At 40.4% G+C, this 17,649-nt stretch overlaps 1 protein-coding gene across 1 annotated transcript in view; it reads right to left on the minus strand.

Moving 5' to 3' along the window:
* Mrtfa (myocardin related transcription factor A) overlaps nucleotides 1-17,649 on the minus strand; it is a 172,092-nt gene that overhangs the window by 92,542 nt on the left and 61,901 nt on the right. Inside the window, exon 3 of the mRNA XM_027404054.2 lies at nucleotides 13,538-13,799. Within this exon, the coding sequence (XP_027259855.1) occupies nucleotides 13,538-13,799 (262 nt within the window). The remainder of the gene's footprint in view (nucleotides 1-13,537; nucleotides 13,800-17,649) is intronic.

Below are 17,649 nucleotides of genomic sequence, written 5' to 3' on the forward strand. Positions count from 1 at the left end.
GCCATAGGACACATTCCAGAGCAGCAATCTGCTTCTCATATCTGCCGGTCCTCCTAGAGAGCTCCTCACTGCCAATGGTACGGTACATGCTAGCTGTGAACAGACAGGGTGCCACAGCTAACTTTCCTACAATGCTCTATGCTCATGCTGGATGTAGGGTATACATGGGAAAATCGTCCTTTCCCTTATAAAACTTCAGCCTTTTCCTACTACACAGAGCAACTCTTCTGAATAAGAATGGACACGGGCATTTTGCTTTTGTAAAGATTCAGGCATTATGCTGACCTGCCCCTGCCACCTGGCAGAATGCACTCAGGCAGTACCCTGGTCAGCACGCAGGTACAAAGGACCCCTTTAAAAGAAAGACCCCCCACCCATTTATGCTCTCTTTCCCTCTCTGTTTTCTGCTGTTCCCCTGGGGCAGACAGGACTTTTTCTGTCCCACTCTTCTCTGTCTCTCCCCCCACCACCACCACCACTTCCCTTTCTAATAAAATTTCTCACTTTAAGCTCTGTCTGCCTGGCATGTTTGTCCCCCACCTCAGAAACCCTTGCCTGCCACGGAATCTGCCAAGGTTTCCCATGGGCTTCATCATAACAGCTTTACCTAGGGAGCAAAACCTAAGATCCTTTTAAATTGCAGATAGAATTATTTCATTTGCCCCAAATTAAAAGGTCATTTATTTCTTTTGCAGTGCCTTTTAAATAACTGATATTCACAATAAAATGATATTAAGATACTTCTGGGCCATTTGATGGACTTTTAATACCCTAAAACCAGAAAGCTGTTGGATTGTTACCTAGAATTTTTTACTCTAGGTAAAAAATTTTATACTAGGGCAATCTCAGCCTAGTGAATTCTTACAAAGTCAAACAAATGATAAATGGAAACACTAGGAGACCTTTTAAAAGAACAGTTTCACAAAGAGGGCAAGGCACAAAAGAAAAGGCAATGCAGATTGGAGGTAGGGAGGTTCTGTGGAAGAGGAAAAACTCCCTTTCTTTTTTCACTCTAAGAACATCATGTTTAAGAACTGAGCTCTCTATAGAGCTGAGGGAATTCGTCAACAGGCGGTGGAGTGGCAGCCAGTGTGGGTGCACGCTGCTCTGGGAGACAGAAGCATTCTCACGGCCCCTTCTGGCAACCCAGCTCCAACTGTCATAGGGAAAAATCAGAGAATTTCAACGGGGACTGCTTAAGAGTCTGGTCAGAGGTTAGCAACTTCAGAAGAAGCATCCCCAAAAGGCTGAGTCATCCCTTTGACCCTCTGGGGCTGTACAATATGCTATATGAAGGATTTTGTTTGTTTTGTTTTTCCATATGAAGCAAATTGTCACTCACATTTCTGTACTCAAGAGGGAAAAACTGTATAAAGACTGAAAGAAGGTCACAGACTGTTTCCCTTCTGCCAGGCACCTCTCTGCCACAGAAGTGCTTACAATGCCACCCATGTCAGTGTTCAGCCCACAGGAGACACAGACACTTATATGGTGATGGACAATAATGGGTAATAGCAGATTTTGGCTTATTTTACTTTTTCACTGCAAATCCTACTCATATGAACTTGGGACAAAAGAAACACAATTAAAAAAAAAAGCTGTTTTTAAAACAGAAATCTAAATAAGTAATTTTTAAAATCCAGAAAAATATTTGCTTAATGATCAAATTTTGCTTCTATGTCAAAGAACATCGGGATGGCTATTCTCAGTTGTCAACTTAACTACATCTGGAATTAACTAAAAGTCCAACTGCCCTCTGAGGGATTTTCTGAAGTGGGAAGACCCAGTTGTAATCTGGATCTTTGAGGTGGCAAAATTGATCTTTAATCTGGACCACACCTTCTGCTGGTAGCCTTTATAAAAGGCATGGAAGAAGGGAGCTGGCTCTCTCTGCTTCTCTCTCTCACTAGCAAGTTCATTCCTTTCCTGGCATGAAAGCCTACTTCTTCAGGATTCCACATACTGAAGACCGGCTGAGACATCCAGCCTCATGGACTGAACAACTGGTTTCTTAAAATTTTTGTTGGTAGACAGCTATTGATGGACTATCTGGACCACAGCCTGTAAACTATTCTAATAAATCCTCTATGGATGGATGGACAGACAGATTCACTCACTTATTCATTCATTCTGTAAATTCTGTTCCTTTAGAAAACCCTGACTAATAAAAACATCTACACATCCACAGTAATTGTGCAAACAGACTTTAGGATAGGCTCCCCAGTTCCAAAGTATTGAATTCAAAGTATTGAAAACTTCAGTTCCACAATTTTTGTGTAAATTGGTAATATTTCATTAAAACAGAACTAAAAGTTATACTGAGAAAGCATACAAAACTAAAGTATATGCTCCCTACACTGGGCTAAGAGCACCAAGGGAGAGAATAACCAAATGTGAAATAAAATGAAAGCTTTGATTCTAGTCATAGCTCTCCAGCTAATCAATGCAAACTGAACATGATCTTAACTCACTAAAGGGACATGATATTACAGGCATCAGTATATTTTTTTGTTTTTTGTTTTTTTGGTTTTTCGAGACAGGGTTTCTCTGTATTGTTTTGGAGCCTGGCCTGGAACTCACTCTGTAGACCAGGCTGGCCTTGAACTCACAGAGATCCATCTTCCTCCTCCTCCCGAGTGCTGGGACTAAAGGCGTGCGCTACCAATGCCCAGCTAGTATAGCTCTTAAATGCTTAACAAGTGTTAGCAATTAGTTAACACATTTAAACAATGTGAAATAAAATAACTTCGCATATTGAGTTTACATTTCCTCTATTCCCACCCCATCAGATACCAATCCCCCAAAGGCCTTTAGTCTTCAGAATCTGGAAAACATAGAGCAGTGGCGCAGACTCAGACCCTGATAAGGACTAGACTGACAGGTCCAAAGGTACCTTTGGCTACATAGTGAGCCTATGACTTCAAGGAAAAAAAAGACAAAGAGAAGAGGGGAGAGGGAGGAGAGCAGTATCACCAACAAACTTTTCTCCTGGATGAGTCCCTAGGAGAGTGTTAGGGCATCCAGACTCTCTCGGGAGCTCCCCACTCCCCAAAATACATACTTTGCTACCTCTCTTAGCTTGCTTCTCAGAATTCTGAATGACTACTCTTTCTCTGCCCCTCTCAGGACACCCTTCGATTCTTTTATATTCCCAGGCAATCCCATTCTTCCTGAGTTTTAACTTCCACCTAAATTTCACCCCATATCTAGCCCTGAAATCTCTCTACCTAGTTATCTTAAGCACGTATAACCAAAGCAGAACTTTCCAGTATCATCACCCTGTACCACCCCCTCAAGAGATATCTTTTCCTTCTTCCTTTACAAAGATCCCAAACCATAAACTTACACACCTCTCAGCCCCAAACCACTAATACGTTACTAAATGCAAAATTAGTTACTAAATGTAACTGATTACCTCATAATATATTCCTTAAAACCATTCTTTTTGTTCTGTCCCTCAACCATGCTTCATTCCAGGCCTTTAAATGTTACCCAAAGTACGCAAATAGTATTAACTTACAGAAAAATTTAAACACATACTAAGATAGCAAAGAACTGTGTGATAAACTATTTATGCTACCATCATTTACCTGGAAACTCACATCCATGTGGCCAAACTTATTCCAACAGACCTACAGTGCTCCCACCACCACCACAGAGCACCCACCAACAATGTGTCATCCATCCCAAAGCAAATCCTAGGCATCTAATTTTCTACATATCGAAAACACAAAACTATCTAGTATAACTGTAGTGCTACAACACCAAAATATTTTTAATCCCTTAATATGATCAACTAACTAGTGCTTAAATTTCCCAGCTATATCATAGATTTTTAGAGTTGACTTATTCAAATTAGGTTCACAGTTAACAACACATTTTTATCTCATCAATGTGTCTCTTAACATTTCTTCTTTAGTCTTGCACTTTATTTGCTGAAGAATGCAGGCAGTCTTTCCCACATTTTGGATTTTGCTGTTTTCCCATAGCACCGTCTAATATATATACTGTTCTATCCCTCCTCATTTCCAGTTATTGGGAGTTAGATAAATTATGTTATCTAAGTTATGTTAAACCTTGGGGCAAAAATACATCATAGACTGTAGTTCCTCCTGCAGCAGTGCTATGATCTGCAAGACCCACATGATCTACAAGGCATGCACAGCTTTGGAGTTGACAAGAAAATGAAGAAAGGAAGACACAGGTACAGAAATCCTAAAACTGGGTAGTCGTGCATTCTAACACTCCAGCAGCAGCCCAGAAACTCAGCACATTTATGTTGTTGATCAAGAGTACAGGTGTATTACACACATCTGAACAAGGTGGCAGTCATGTTAACTAAACTTAGTAGGTCTCTGTATACAATGTCAGGTCTCTGTCATTTGGGAGGAGGAAACTATGGTAATTTCTGCATACACTGGTCAATTCTTCAACTGTTCATAAACACTTATACTTGGTCCAGAGGGAGGCTTTGCCACTGCTCTGAGCCTAACCCAGGGAAGGCTTTGCCATTTCCATAGGTCTGAAGAATTAGGTTCTTGACACAGCCATGCCCATGTCAACAACACACATTCATTCAGGACTCCATCCACTCCACTTTTCTTATTTATTTATTTATTTATTTGTTTGTTTGTTTGTAGACAGGGTGTTAACTCTGTAGCCCAGGCTACACTCAAATTTGTAGCAATCCTACTTCACCCTCCTGTGGGCTGGATCACCAGCATGAGTCACTTGCAATGTTTCTTATTTTGTTTAAATGGAAGTCAGAGGATAACTTGCAGGACTATGCTGGTCCTGGGGATAGATAGAGCTCAGGCAGCAGCCCTGGAGGTAACTTCTTAATTGTGTTGCTCTTGTCCATTCTTGCCTATTTTAAAGTGGTTCTTGTTACCAACCAATTCTTTTGCTGCTGTTGTTAATTTCTTCAGATTTATTCTAAGTTTATTTATGTATATGTGTCTATGTGAAAGTATACCACACATGTACAGATGTCCCTTGCCAGGAATTTGATGTTATCCTAACATCTTGTGTTTTTCCTTTTAAAGGAATTGCCAGTTTGTATATGAATTGGTTTATGTAATGTTTGTTTCATCTTTCTCTCTTTCATTCAAATATCAGTTAATGACAATGAGATTCTCACCTGTCTTGTTCATTACTCTCTAGTATTAGAACTCAATTGAAAGGAGTCCCAGAATAAATTTTCCAACATTAAAATTGTTAAACACTTTTCCAACATTAAAATTGTTAAGCACTTTAAGTCAGTACACACACACACACACACACACACACACACACACACACACACACACACACACACACACACACACACACGCCTTAAGTAATGTTCAATCAAACTATTATCATGTAAAAAGTACAAACTGTTTTAAATACTCAACGGGGGAAAGATAAAAAATATTCAACAGCATATAAAAATTATTTTATTTATTTATCTATCTATCTATTGTCTATCTATCTATCTATTTATTTATTTTGATTTTTCCAGACAGGGTCTCTGTGGCTTTGGAGGCTGTCCTGGAACTATCTCTTGTAGACCAGGCTGGTCTCGAACTCACAGAAATCGGCCTGCCTGTCTCCCAAGTGCTGGGATTAAAGGCGTGCGCCACCACCTCCTGGCTGCATATGAAAAATTTTAAGCTACAGGCTAAATGGGAGTAGGACACATAGTACACAAACCAACGGTGCTAATATGGAAGAACAGTGACGGAAGCACACCACAGACTGGCAATGGTTTTCTCTGGGATGAGGGGTGGTCTATGAGGAATTACCTTTGTTGTTTCTAATGTCTATTTTTTTGGAGTACGGGGTTCTATCTGGTATCTGCTCACCAAGAGCCTGGCTCAACATCTGATGAACAAGATGGAAACCTGATTATCTTTAAGACTGGAATGAAGTAGTTTAGGAAAATCTCTAAGTCACTTTATAAATATAGTCATTTAATGAATTTTAAGATTTGGACATTTTCAAGTAAGACTAAATCTGGAAAATCCTTGAGTCCTTCCTGGGGAACAGTTTTAAGTCTCTTTTCTTTTACCAAGAAAATATTGTAATTTGGATCTGGAGCTGCCCACTCAAGATTTTTACTTCTCTCAACAATTCATTAGTACCTCCTGTGCAGCACTGTGGTGAAAAGCACATAGGCGTCCCCTTACTGGAACAAACACACAAAATTGGCCCTTTCTCCCCTGGCTATAAAAACATGCAAACCAGAAACCAGGAATTCTTAAATCACACACTTTGAAGGGAATAAATGTGACCTTTTCACTTCCATTCTCTCTTTTCATACAGCCCAGCAGCCTAAAAAGCAGACCATACATTCTCTTTCAGGAAGGTATTTGGGATCAGCTAGAGAAAGGGAAATCAAAGAAAAGGTTACATTTACAACAGTATCTAAATATAGAAAACATTTAAAGGGAAATGGAGAGCTGAGGCTATAGCTAGCATGCAGGGCCTCAGGTTCAATTCTCAGTGCCACAAAAATAAACAGGGAAAATTAAATGGAACAAAACACATGAAATACCACCACAAAGGAAATTACAGAACTTTCATACAGAACTCTAACACACCAGAGAATAAGTGTGTCACAGCACAATAATCTAAAAATACCAATTTACAGACTTAATGCCATTTCAACTAAATCCCTACAGCAATACTGAAGTTCAAAAGGAAATGAAAAAAAAAACAAAAACAAAAAACAAAACTAAGAAATTCACCCTTGGAAAAGAACAAGATAGAAGGAGTTGCTTCTCACTTGTAACATGGTTTATTCCAGTTACCATAATTCAAATTATGAGGAATTTGAGTAGGCAAAGATTGAAGGGCCCATGGAACAAACACAGCACTCAGAAACACACTACACATCAGTAAATCCTTGCACATGAAAAATGCCACTTTGTGATCAGTGTGGAAAGAAGAGACTTGTTTGGAAATGGCAATCCATTTGAGAGGGAAATAGGGACTTTACTTTTAGCCCACATAAAATCTTTTCCAGAAACACAAGTTACAAAACTAATTATAAAGTACCCAGTTACAACCAGGCCTGCAATTCTAGTACTCAGGAGGCTGAGACAGACAAGCAGTTGTGAGTTCAAGGTTAGCTTCTGCTATACAGGAAGATTCTGTCTCAAAACAAACAAACAGAACAAACCCCCTAAAACCAAACAGTAATGGGTGGAAAAAAAACTAGACTATATTAAACTTAGAAAACTTTCATCAAGGAATACTTCAAGAGGGATTGAGGGCACAGCTCAGTGGTAAAGCACTTTCCCAGCAGGTCTGACATCCTGAAATCATACCCCACCACCCCACCCCACACACAATTAACAACAACAATCAAAAAAGATACTATATGGGTTGGAGAGATATCTCAACGGTTAAGAGCACTGGCTGCTCTTCCAGAGGACGCAGGTTCAGTTCCTAGCACCCACCTGGCAGCTCACAACTGACTCTAACTCAAGTTCCAGGGGATCTAACACCTTCATACTAATGCACATAAAATACATTTAAGGAAAAATAGATTTTTATTTTATTTATTTATTTGTGTGTGGGGGTGTGTGGGGGTGTGTGTGTGAAAGACAGACAGACAGACAAGCCAGGCAGATTTTTTTCTGTTATGGAATAGTTATTCATAAAAGCATGTAATAGATAGCAATGAAAATGGACAAATCACAGATGTACACAAGATAATGGAATACTAGCTATGATGAGCAAAGAGGAAATTTAAGTCATATACATTTCAACTAAGTGATACATATTATTTAGGAATTAATATAGAGTTAGTAAAAGAGAGTTATAGCACATTCACTTACTAAGTGCCAAAGCTCCTTGACACTGGAGCATAGGGGAGAAGGCGTTCCAGGCTTCTCCAAGCTCAGGGTGGATACAATCCACAGACTTTTCAATGTGTCCTTTTAGACCTAGATGCTCAGCTCAAAGAAAATAAAGGAGTGGTATTTTCAAAAACACACACCTTGGGCTTTCCTTACCAACTTTTCCCAGTTTAGGCCACCAAGATCTGGGGTAAACAAAGACATCCCCCTAAGGTAGTGGTTCTCAATCTGTGGGTTGTAACCTTTTGGGGTTGGATACTAGATATTTACATGGATTCAGAACAGTAGCAAAATCACAGTTATAAAGTAGCAAAGAAATAATTTCATGGTTGGGGCTTCCCACAATATGAGGAACTGTATTAAAGGGTCAAAGTGTTAGGAAGGCAGAGAACCACAGTCCTAAGGGCACCAACTCTTTGGTAAACAGGTGTCAGAAGCCTAACTACCAAATGCCCCCTTAAAGGTTCCTACTAACCCACTGCTTTTCCACATAAGTCATTTGGAGTAAAGCACATCTGAGAAGCCAACCTTTCACTTCTCCACACACAGTACAGCTGTGTACATTTCAATCTCCAGGACTCCCTCTGTGCTATTTAATACCACACTCTCTTGCATCACAGTCTCTTCAGGGATTTTCCATTTCCATTCCAAGCCTGACCTCCCTACAAACTAAGGAGGAGGAAGAAAGATAAAAGGTCCAAGCAGAAAAGATAGTGAACAGACAGATGGGGTGAAAAAGCCAAGAGTAATGTCAGTAGAGGAAGGCTTTACATGTCTGCAATGGCTGGCCATGTGAAACTGCAGAAAGATCAACAGGATAAGACTGGAGGGCCCACTTCATCTACAACAAAAACAGCACTGATGAACTGGACAGGCAGTTTAGATCAAAGTGCAGTACTGAAGTCTCTAGGATATGGAGAGTAAAGATAGTGACTAACAGTGACTCTTGAGAGTTTGAACATAAGGACAAAGACTTTACTATATAATCTAAGGGGGAAAATTCAGACAGGCTAAAGATCACCCACCTATCCCCACCTCAGTCCAATACCTCCAGCTGCCTTCTGTCCCACTTTATTGCCTCTTCATCAGCCCTACCTTCCTCTACACAAAGACCAGGCACAGAGATTTACTGAAGTCTGCTGCCTGTCATCCTTCACCCCATTCGTCCTCCCTCAGAGGACATCGTCTTTACTCCCCACCAAGGCAGATCCAGCACCGTAGGATCATCCTTGTATCTCCACAGGAACCCACATCTGTTCTATTGTATTACATTTATTTATTTCATTTATGTGTGCAGGTCCATGAGGCCAGAAGACGGTATTAGATCTCTCAGAGCTGGTCACATGGTGCTAGGATCCTAACTCAAGTCCTTGGTATTGCCCAGCAAGCATTCTTAACCACCGAGCCATCTCACTAGCCCTTTCTATTTTTCCCCTCTTCCATCTTCCCTTCTAGATGAACTTTTTTCCATTATCATGTAAGTAAGCTGACATCTCTTCATCTGGAAACGGGATAAGAAATGAGAAAAAGGCCAGGCCGTGGTGATGCATGTCTTTAATCCCAGCACTTGGGAGGCAGAGGCAGATGGATCTCTGTGAGTTTGAGGCCAACCTGGTCTTCAGAGTACGTTCCAGGACAGCCAGGGAGAAACCCTGTCTCAAAAAAACAAAAGAGAGAGAGAGAGAGAGAGAGAGAGAGAAAGAGAGAGAGAGAGAGAGAGAGAGAGAGAAGAAAAAGAATATACAAAAATCTTGTGGGAGCACCTTACTTCCAAAACAATCAGCTAAGAACTATAAATATAAAAACCAATTGTTGTAGCTGTGTATGATAGTGCATGCCTTTTACCCCAGCACTTGAAATGCAGAACTCTCAGGAGTTCAAGGCCAGCCTGGTCTACAGAGGGAATTCTAGGCCTGCCAGGGATACACAGTAAGACCCTGTCTTAAACCAAACCAAACCAAACCAAACCCACCATTGTTTGGGAGTTAGAGGCAGGCAGATCTCTGTGAGTGAGAGGCCAGCCTAATCTACAGAGAGAGAGTTCCAGGACAGGCTCCAAAGCTACAGAGAAACCCTAACAGTCAGCTATGTATCAAGAAAATAAAGTTTCTGTCCTTATAAAATGTACTATCAAAAGTGAGAATACAAATAATAAACACACACAAATGATGGGTGGTAAAAGGCAGGAGTAATGGGAGGTGCTATTCAATAGAACATGGGGAGGGAAAGGCTCCCTGAGGAAGGGTGTTTGTGCAGCAACAGCACAGATTCGTGTGTTCAAGAACAAAGAGAACTGAGGAAGGAGGATGTCAGTGGCAGAACACTAGCCTAGCATGCAGGAGGCCTTTAGTTTGACCCCTAGCACTGCAAAAATAAGTAAGAAGAAAAGAGGGAGTGGGTAAGGAGGTTGAGTAGGATGGACGGGAGGAAATAAATAGCAAGAAAGTCAGTATGGTTGGGCCAAAGTGGCAAGAAATAAAGTCAGAGAGAGACAAGGAAGGCCACAACATAGAAATGCAGTCTGACCATAAGCCTCTTGGGAAGGCACTGCATGATTTGGGGAGCAGTGCAATACTAATACCAACTTCCAAAGGCTCACTCACATTGCTGAATGGAGAATTCTGATTACAACAGCAAGTAAGAAGTGTGATGGTAAAGTCAACAGAGTAAAGCAGAAGAAAAGGGAGGCACCTAACTTAAGTATGGCTTAGGAAAGAATCATCAATGATGTCTGAACAGATTCCTGAAGGACAAATAGAGATAGTGGGGAGAACAGAAAAAAGTGGGGATCAATGTGCTCAGTCCAGTGTGAAAAAGGAACCGAGTTTTTAAAAAGGTTTAGCATTTCTTTCCTTTTTCTTTCTTTTTTTTTTATTTAAATTAGAAACAAGCTTGTTTTACCTATCAATCCCAGTTTCCTCTCCCTCTCCTCCTCCCCTGCCTTTTTTGTTGTTGTTTTCTGAGACAAGGTTTCTTTCTTTCTTTCTTTCTTTCTTTCTTTCTTTCTTTTAAGATTTTATTTATTTAATATGTATACAGTCTTCTGCCTGCATGCCAGCAGAGGGCACCAGATATCATTCAAGGTGGTTGTGATCCACCATGTGGTTGCTGGGAATTGAACTCAGGACCTCTGGAAGAACAGTCAGTGCTCTTAACCGCTGAGTCATATCTCCAGCTCCAGGGTTTCTTAATATAGCAGTCCTGGCTGTCCTGGAACTTGCTCTGTAGACCAGGCTGGCCTCTAACTCACAGAGATCCGCCTGCCTCCTGAGGGCAGAGAGCAAACATTTTTGGTAATGTTTTATCATTTCTTCAGTTGTAAATACTGGTTACAAACAAGTGTGTTTAATCTGTGACAGCTCAACAGAGAAGACACATGATGCTGTATTTCAGCAGTGCACCAATGTCTGAACCTTACTTTTGAAGTGCATCATACACATAAGACGGATTGAGAGTAGAGATGAACAAATGTATAGGGAGTGTTGGAGGTAGAGCTCAGAAAGGTGGCACATACCTGTAATCACAGCACTTAAGAGGCTAAGGCAAGAGCACCAATAAGGCCAGCCCACTTCATACAATGAGACCCAGTATAACCCCCATTTCTCACCCTCCAAAAAAGTCAATGGTAGAGGGCTGGAGAGATGGCTCAATGATTGAGCACACTTGCTACTTGTCTTAGTCACTGTTCTGTTGAAGTAAAGAGACACAATAACCAAGGCAAATCTTACAAAACAAAGCATTTAATTGGGGCTTCCTTACAGTTTCAGAGGTTTAGTCCAATATCATAATGGTGGAAGCACTGTGGCAGGAAGGCAGACACAGTACTGGAGAAGCAGCTGAGAGTTCTACATCCAGCCGGGCGTTGGTGGCGTAAGCCTTTAATCCCAGCACTTGGGAGGCAGAGGCAAGCGGATCTCTGTGAGTTCAAGGCCAGCCTGGTCTACAGAGCGAGTTCCAAGACAGGCTCCAAAGCTACACAGAGAAACTCTGTCTTGAAAAACCAAGGGGGGGGGGTTGTTCTACATCTAGATCCATAGGAAGCAGGAAGAGCAAGACATGGGGGGGGGAGCTTGCTTGGGTTTTTAAAACCTCAAAGCTCACTTAAAATGACACACTTCCTCCAACAACAAGGCCACACCTACTCCAATAAGGCCACGCCTCCTAATCCTTCTCAAGTAGTGTCACTACTTGACGACTAAGCATTCAAATATATGAGCCTATGGTGCCATTCTTATTCAAACCACCTTACTGCTACTGCAAAGGATCCAGGTTCAATACCCAGCACTGACATAATGACTCACAACCATCTACAACTCCAGTTCCAGAGGATCTGATAGCGCTCTTTTATACTTTGCAGGCACAAACAGGGTGCATCCATACATGCAAGCAAAACACACAAATAAAATAAAAATAAATCTTTTAAAAGGTAATGGTATACTCTAAGAAGAGAACAAACAGTGTTCATCACTAACTCTATTGTGTATTTTAACTTTTTTTTTTTTTATAAAAAGTATCTCTTTTGTTGCTATTGTTTTGTTTGCAGAAATTAGGTAACCTTAAAACATGGGAAACCTAAAGAGTAAGAGCAGCCAAAACAATTTAAGAAACAGATAAAGATCATCCTATTAAGATTAATTAAAACAACAGAAGATAGAGATAAGGCTAGTATTTTTTTTTAGAGATTTTATTTATTTATTATGTATACAACGTTCTGCTTCCATGTATATCTGCACACCAGAAGAGGGCACCAGATCTCATTACGGATGATTGTGAGCCACCATGTGGTTGCTGGGAATTGAACTCGGGACCTCTGGAATGGCAGTCAGCTCTCTTAACCTCTGAGCCATCTCTCCAGCCCTAAGGCTAGTATTTTGTAAAGAAACTACAGTGATTAAGAGATTAGATCACAAAATACATACATCACTAATTCATAAGGTAAATAAATATTAAATAATAAACAAAGGCTGTAGAAGAACACATGGTTCCTGATCTAACAATGGTTCAACATACAATATTTTTTACTTTCTGGTGGTGCAAAAGTAGACCGATGCCACTGCCCTCTCTCACAATCTACTAGCTTTATGTGGGGCTACTGTGCCCAGCTGCAGTCTCATGAAGGGTGCTGAGCCTTTCTAAGTTAGGTGAGGTTACAGGCTAGGCTGTGACGTGCAATGATTTGGATATGAAATATCCTGGCAGGCTCAAGTGCCTGACACTTGATCCTCCATTGGTGATGCTGTTTTGTTGATGCTATACAAGTATTTGCTGAACTGATGAATTAATGGACAGAATGGGTTGGAATTAGCAGAGCAGCAGGAAGGCAAATTAAAGCAGCCACAGTAAGAAATGTTGAATTCAACTAAAATAAGCTGTTTCTCTGTTTATAAGAAATATTTAGCCAGGTAGTGGTGGTGCACGGCTTTAATTCTAACACTCAGGAGGCAGAGGAGGGCATTTCTCTGAGTTCGAGGCCAGCCTGATCTGCAGAGTGAGTTCCAAGACAACCTGGGCAACACAGACAAACCCTGTCTCAGAAAACAAGAGAAAAATGGGGGAAAAAGAAAAAAAAAAAAAAAAGAACTATTAAGACAAAAATCTTTCAGACATGAAGCAGGACAAGGATCTGTGACATCATGAACAAGGAGACTCTGGTTCAAAGCAAGAAATATAGGAATTTCTTAAGGACTCACCATTCTTCCGCTCACTAAGTGGAGGCAAATTGGGGTTCCTGCCAGGATGGAGGCCCAGGGTCAGCTCGGGCTGCAGGGACAGCTCCTGTAGTTCATTGGCAACAGCTTCACTCTGGGGGCTGGGGGCCGCAGACAGGGACAAGAGCACTGGTTCATCATCATTTTCGCCACACCCTCCTCCGTCCAGCCCATTCACAGCAATGACGGAAGGGGGAAGGCACACCACACTGGAGAAATCCACCTTGGCTTTCGTGACGGTAACCTAGAAATTGGGGAAGAATATACCAAGTTTAGATGGTACAATGAAGAAACTGAACTGCTGAGCATATATGGAATACAAATGTTCCAGGTTGTGGCACTAGTATACTATCAACTTGCTCAAAAGTGTAAGACATCATCTCTCTTCATAGTTCAGGTGAAGCTCAAATCTGTGATGCTCCTGCCTCAGCCTCCTGAGTGTTTGGATTATAGGCGTGCACTGATGCAACCAGTTAAAAAGATTTTTGTAAGATAAGTGAGCATGGTTATTAAACTCTCAGAGTGCAGATTTCAAGTTTGCTGCTGTCTTCAATTAACTCAGAAGGATAACATACAGTTAAAAGCAACACACAAACACATGTAATGGGTTCAAAGGAAATGCTAATCAAGGAGAAATAGCTGCGAAATAAACGTTACCTTTCAATTACTAACAGAAAGTATCCTGAGAAATAACACAGACTGAATAGCCACAAGGCTGAATTGGCACAAAGCATCATCATACCTAGGATAGAGAATTAGGAAAAGTACTACTTTGTAAAGGAATGTAGAGACGTCTGCTGGTGATGGGTTAGGGTAGCCAACCATTACAAGGATATTCAGTCACAGTACACGGAACTAGCATATTAAACACAAAACTCTTTGTGTGCTGAAAGCATTCCCACAACACGGTGAACATTTCTAGGATCTGCTGTGCTTTCTGCAAGAAACGTGGCAAGCACCAGCCACACAAAATGATACAGTCCAAAAAGAGCAAGGATTCCCTGTATGCCCAGGGAAACCTAGAAACAGTAGCTACGGTAGGCAGACTACACCTATTAAAAAAAAAAAAAAAAAAAAAAAAAAGGAGGGGGGGCTAAACTACCAAGACTTTGCTGAAGCTGAGTGTGTTGAGCCTAGACGAAGATCTAAAAGAATGCTGACTGATAAGAGATTCCGGCACTCTGAAAAAGGGCAAAGTGATCCAATTCTAAGCAGATTTTGTTGTGAAGACAATAAAAGCATGAGCTTTTACTTAAAAACAAACAAATAAAACAAACAAAAACTCCTTACAGCATTAAAAGATCTTTAAAATTGACAAAGAGAAAAAAATTAATGACAAAGAGCCTACAGGTAAAGTGATCCATGTCCATAGCCCCAGAAGACTGAGACAGGAGGATCATTAAGCCCAGAATTCAAGACCAACTTGAGCAATAAAAAAAAAAGGAAAAAAAAGTTCCCACCCTGCCACTAACCAATCTCAAAGACAGCAAGTAAATAAGAACAAAGAATTGGTTAGGGGTATAGCTGAGTAACAAGACACTTAGAACATGTCTAAGTCACTAGGTTCAATCAGTACTACTAAAACAGAAGCCAAAACAAAGCAAAAACCCAAGTACTTCCAACAAATGAAACTTGATGGCTGCATCAGTTAAGAACACATGCATTCTCTGAATACTGTTACTAAAAAATCATTTTAAACATATTTTGAATGTGGAAATGTTGACTCAAATTATTTACGAGTAAGACATTTTAAAAAAAAGACCTGGAATTATGTTAAAACGAGATTTTTGTTTGCTTATACTATTAAAGTTTGGATTTTCTCTTCTTCCCCAGATTTACATATTTTAAAATCAGATTAAATTGTATGCATTTACCATGTACACATTATACCTTGAAGCACAGACATATTATTATGGTGAGATATTTATGATTTACTAAAGCTTGCCTGAGGTTCAGAAAGCAAAGTCAGCCACAGGCCATAGAAGCCAGGCATGCACCTTTAATCCCAGCAGCCAGAAGCTAGGAGATGGTGGTACATGCCTTTAATCCTAGGACTCCGGGTAAGAGGCAGATCTCTGTGAGTCCAAGGCCACCCAGATCTACACAAGAGTGAATCAGTCTAAAAGAGAATTATAGCTCACATCTTTAATCCCAACATTAGAGAATTATATAGGACAGAAGCAAAGTCTCAGAGAGGCAATTGTTCTCCAGCCACACAGAGGAGAGGCAGCAATGTGAAGAGCTCTTGCACAGATCAGCCCTTTCAGTCTGAGCTAGAGGTGAGAGCTAGTGGCTGGCTGCTTTGCTTCTTTGATATTCAGCTTGAAGTTTGAACCCCAATATCAGTCTTTTAATAATTCATGTTACACATTATGAAATGATTGTTTGCTTATGGATTCCATGTTTTTCTAGAATACTTACATTGTTTTTTTTCTAGATTTTATTTATTTATTATGTATACCACATTCTGCTTCCATGTATATCTGCACACCAGAAAATGGCACCAGATCTCATAATGGATGGTTGTGAGCCACCATGTGGTTGCTGGGAATTGAACTCAGGACCTCTGGAAGAGCAGTCAGTGCTCTTAACCTCTGAGCCATCTCTCCAGCACCTTACATTGTTTTGTTTTGTTTTGTTTTTGTTTTTTTTTTTTCTTTAATGAAAAGGTTAGATTTTAGTCTGGAAAGGGAAACTGGTGTTCCCTTGATTCTATAGTGCGGACTTTAGAAACCAATAAAATACTAGACAGCCATCATATTGAGAAAAGGCACTAAAAACTAAAAGACCATTACATTCCACCTTACCGTCAAGCAAGAGTGTACGGGTGAGGAGTCTCACACCAGGGTTGATGACTTCCCCATAGCAGCATACACAGGAGCCTGCCCATTTGGTCAACCCTCTACCATTTACCCCAGCATCTTAAGAAACCGTGAAGCCACATACAATTAGGGAAGAATTACATACCAACAGTCAGGAGGTTCAGGAGAGAACAGACAGAATCTCAAGTAAGGGTTCAATGACTTCCCTACCTCTCCTATGAGGGGACACCAACAGTCAACAGGCTGGTCTTGAGAGTCATTTCCAAATGACCTAGTTAAGATGAAAGCAGTTATGCTCCAGCATAGTGCTACACAACAGTTCCAAACCAGACAGTGGTTCTGGTTTGACAAGTGTTTCTATCTGCTCATATATAAAAAATACTTCATAAATATGAAACAGATTTTAAAAGGTAAGATGAGAGCAATGAGGATGGAAGATAACATAGTTAAAACTAAAGAATTTCAAAGTCAACTTGTGCAACACAATATTACCTACAGCAACTTCCTGAAAGACAGGTGGGGAAGAAAAGCAAGTGAACACAGGATCAAGTCCTCCTACTCACTGACCTTAAAAAATAAAATCACATATTCTTCAAAATGTTTACTTTTCACTAATATAGAATCAGTTCCTCCTGAAACGATTAGAATATTAACAGTATTGTTGGAATTCTGACCTTTGACACTGATATGTTACTATCCCAAGATACAATAAAAATCCACCCTATGGGATCATGTTTTTTTCCTAAGGAAACATGAAGTAGACTGTATGAGTCCATAATTCTGGCATTCATTTGGTATATTATTCAGTATCTGCAGAAAATATTGAAAAGAAACTTTGGGGAACATGCCCCCCTCCCAAATTCCACTGCTAGACATAAACGGAAGTGAGGGTCAGCTTTTGTTAATGAGATGGAAGGTGAGGTCTGGCTATGGTGGCCTGGGTGGACCTTGAGTTAATCCTCCTGATTCAGCCTCTCAAGTATGTTAGATTGCAGGCATGTGACAGCAGCTTAGACTACTCCTGGCTAGTTTTTCATATTAAAACAAAGTGGTATTTCCCAGAACACAAATTACTAATGAAGATATCAGATTTCATTGTGACTTGGATCATGACTGTGTCTTTTACCACCTAGAGCAATAGAAATAGAAAATGCAAAGACTGTTTTAACAAGAGTTCTTTCAGATTTTAGTGCTTTGAGTTTCTGTTTGTTGTTTTAAATAGGGTCTCATGTATCAGAGGCTGGCCTCAAGTTTGCTATGTAGTAGAGACGT

Source organism: Cricetulus griseus, chromosome 2 (assembly GCF_003668045.3).
Source record: "Cricetulus griseus strain 17A/GY chromosome 2, alternate assembly CriGri-PICRH-1.0, whole genome shotgun sequence".
Lineage (NCBI taxonomy): Eukaryota > Metazoa > Chordata > Mammalia > Rodentia > Cricetidae > Cricetulus > Cricetulus griseus.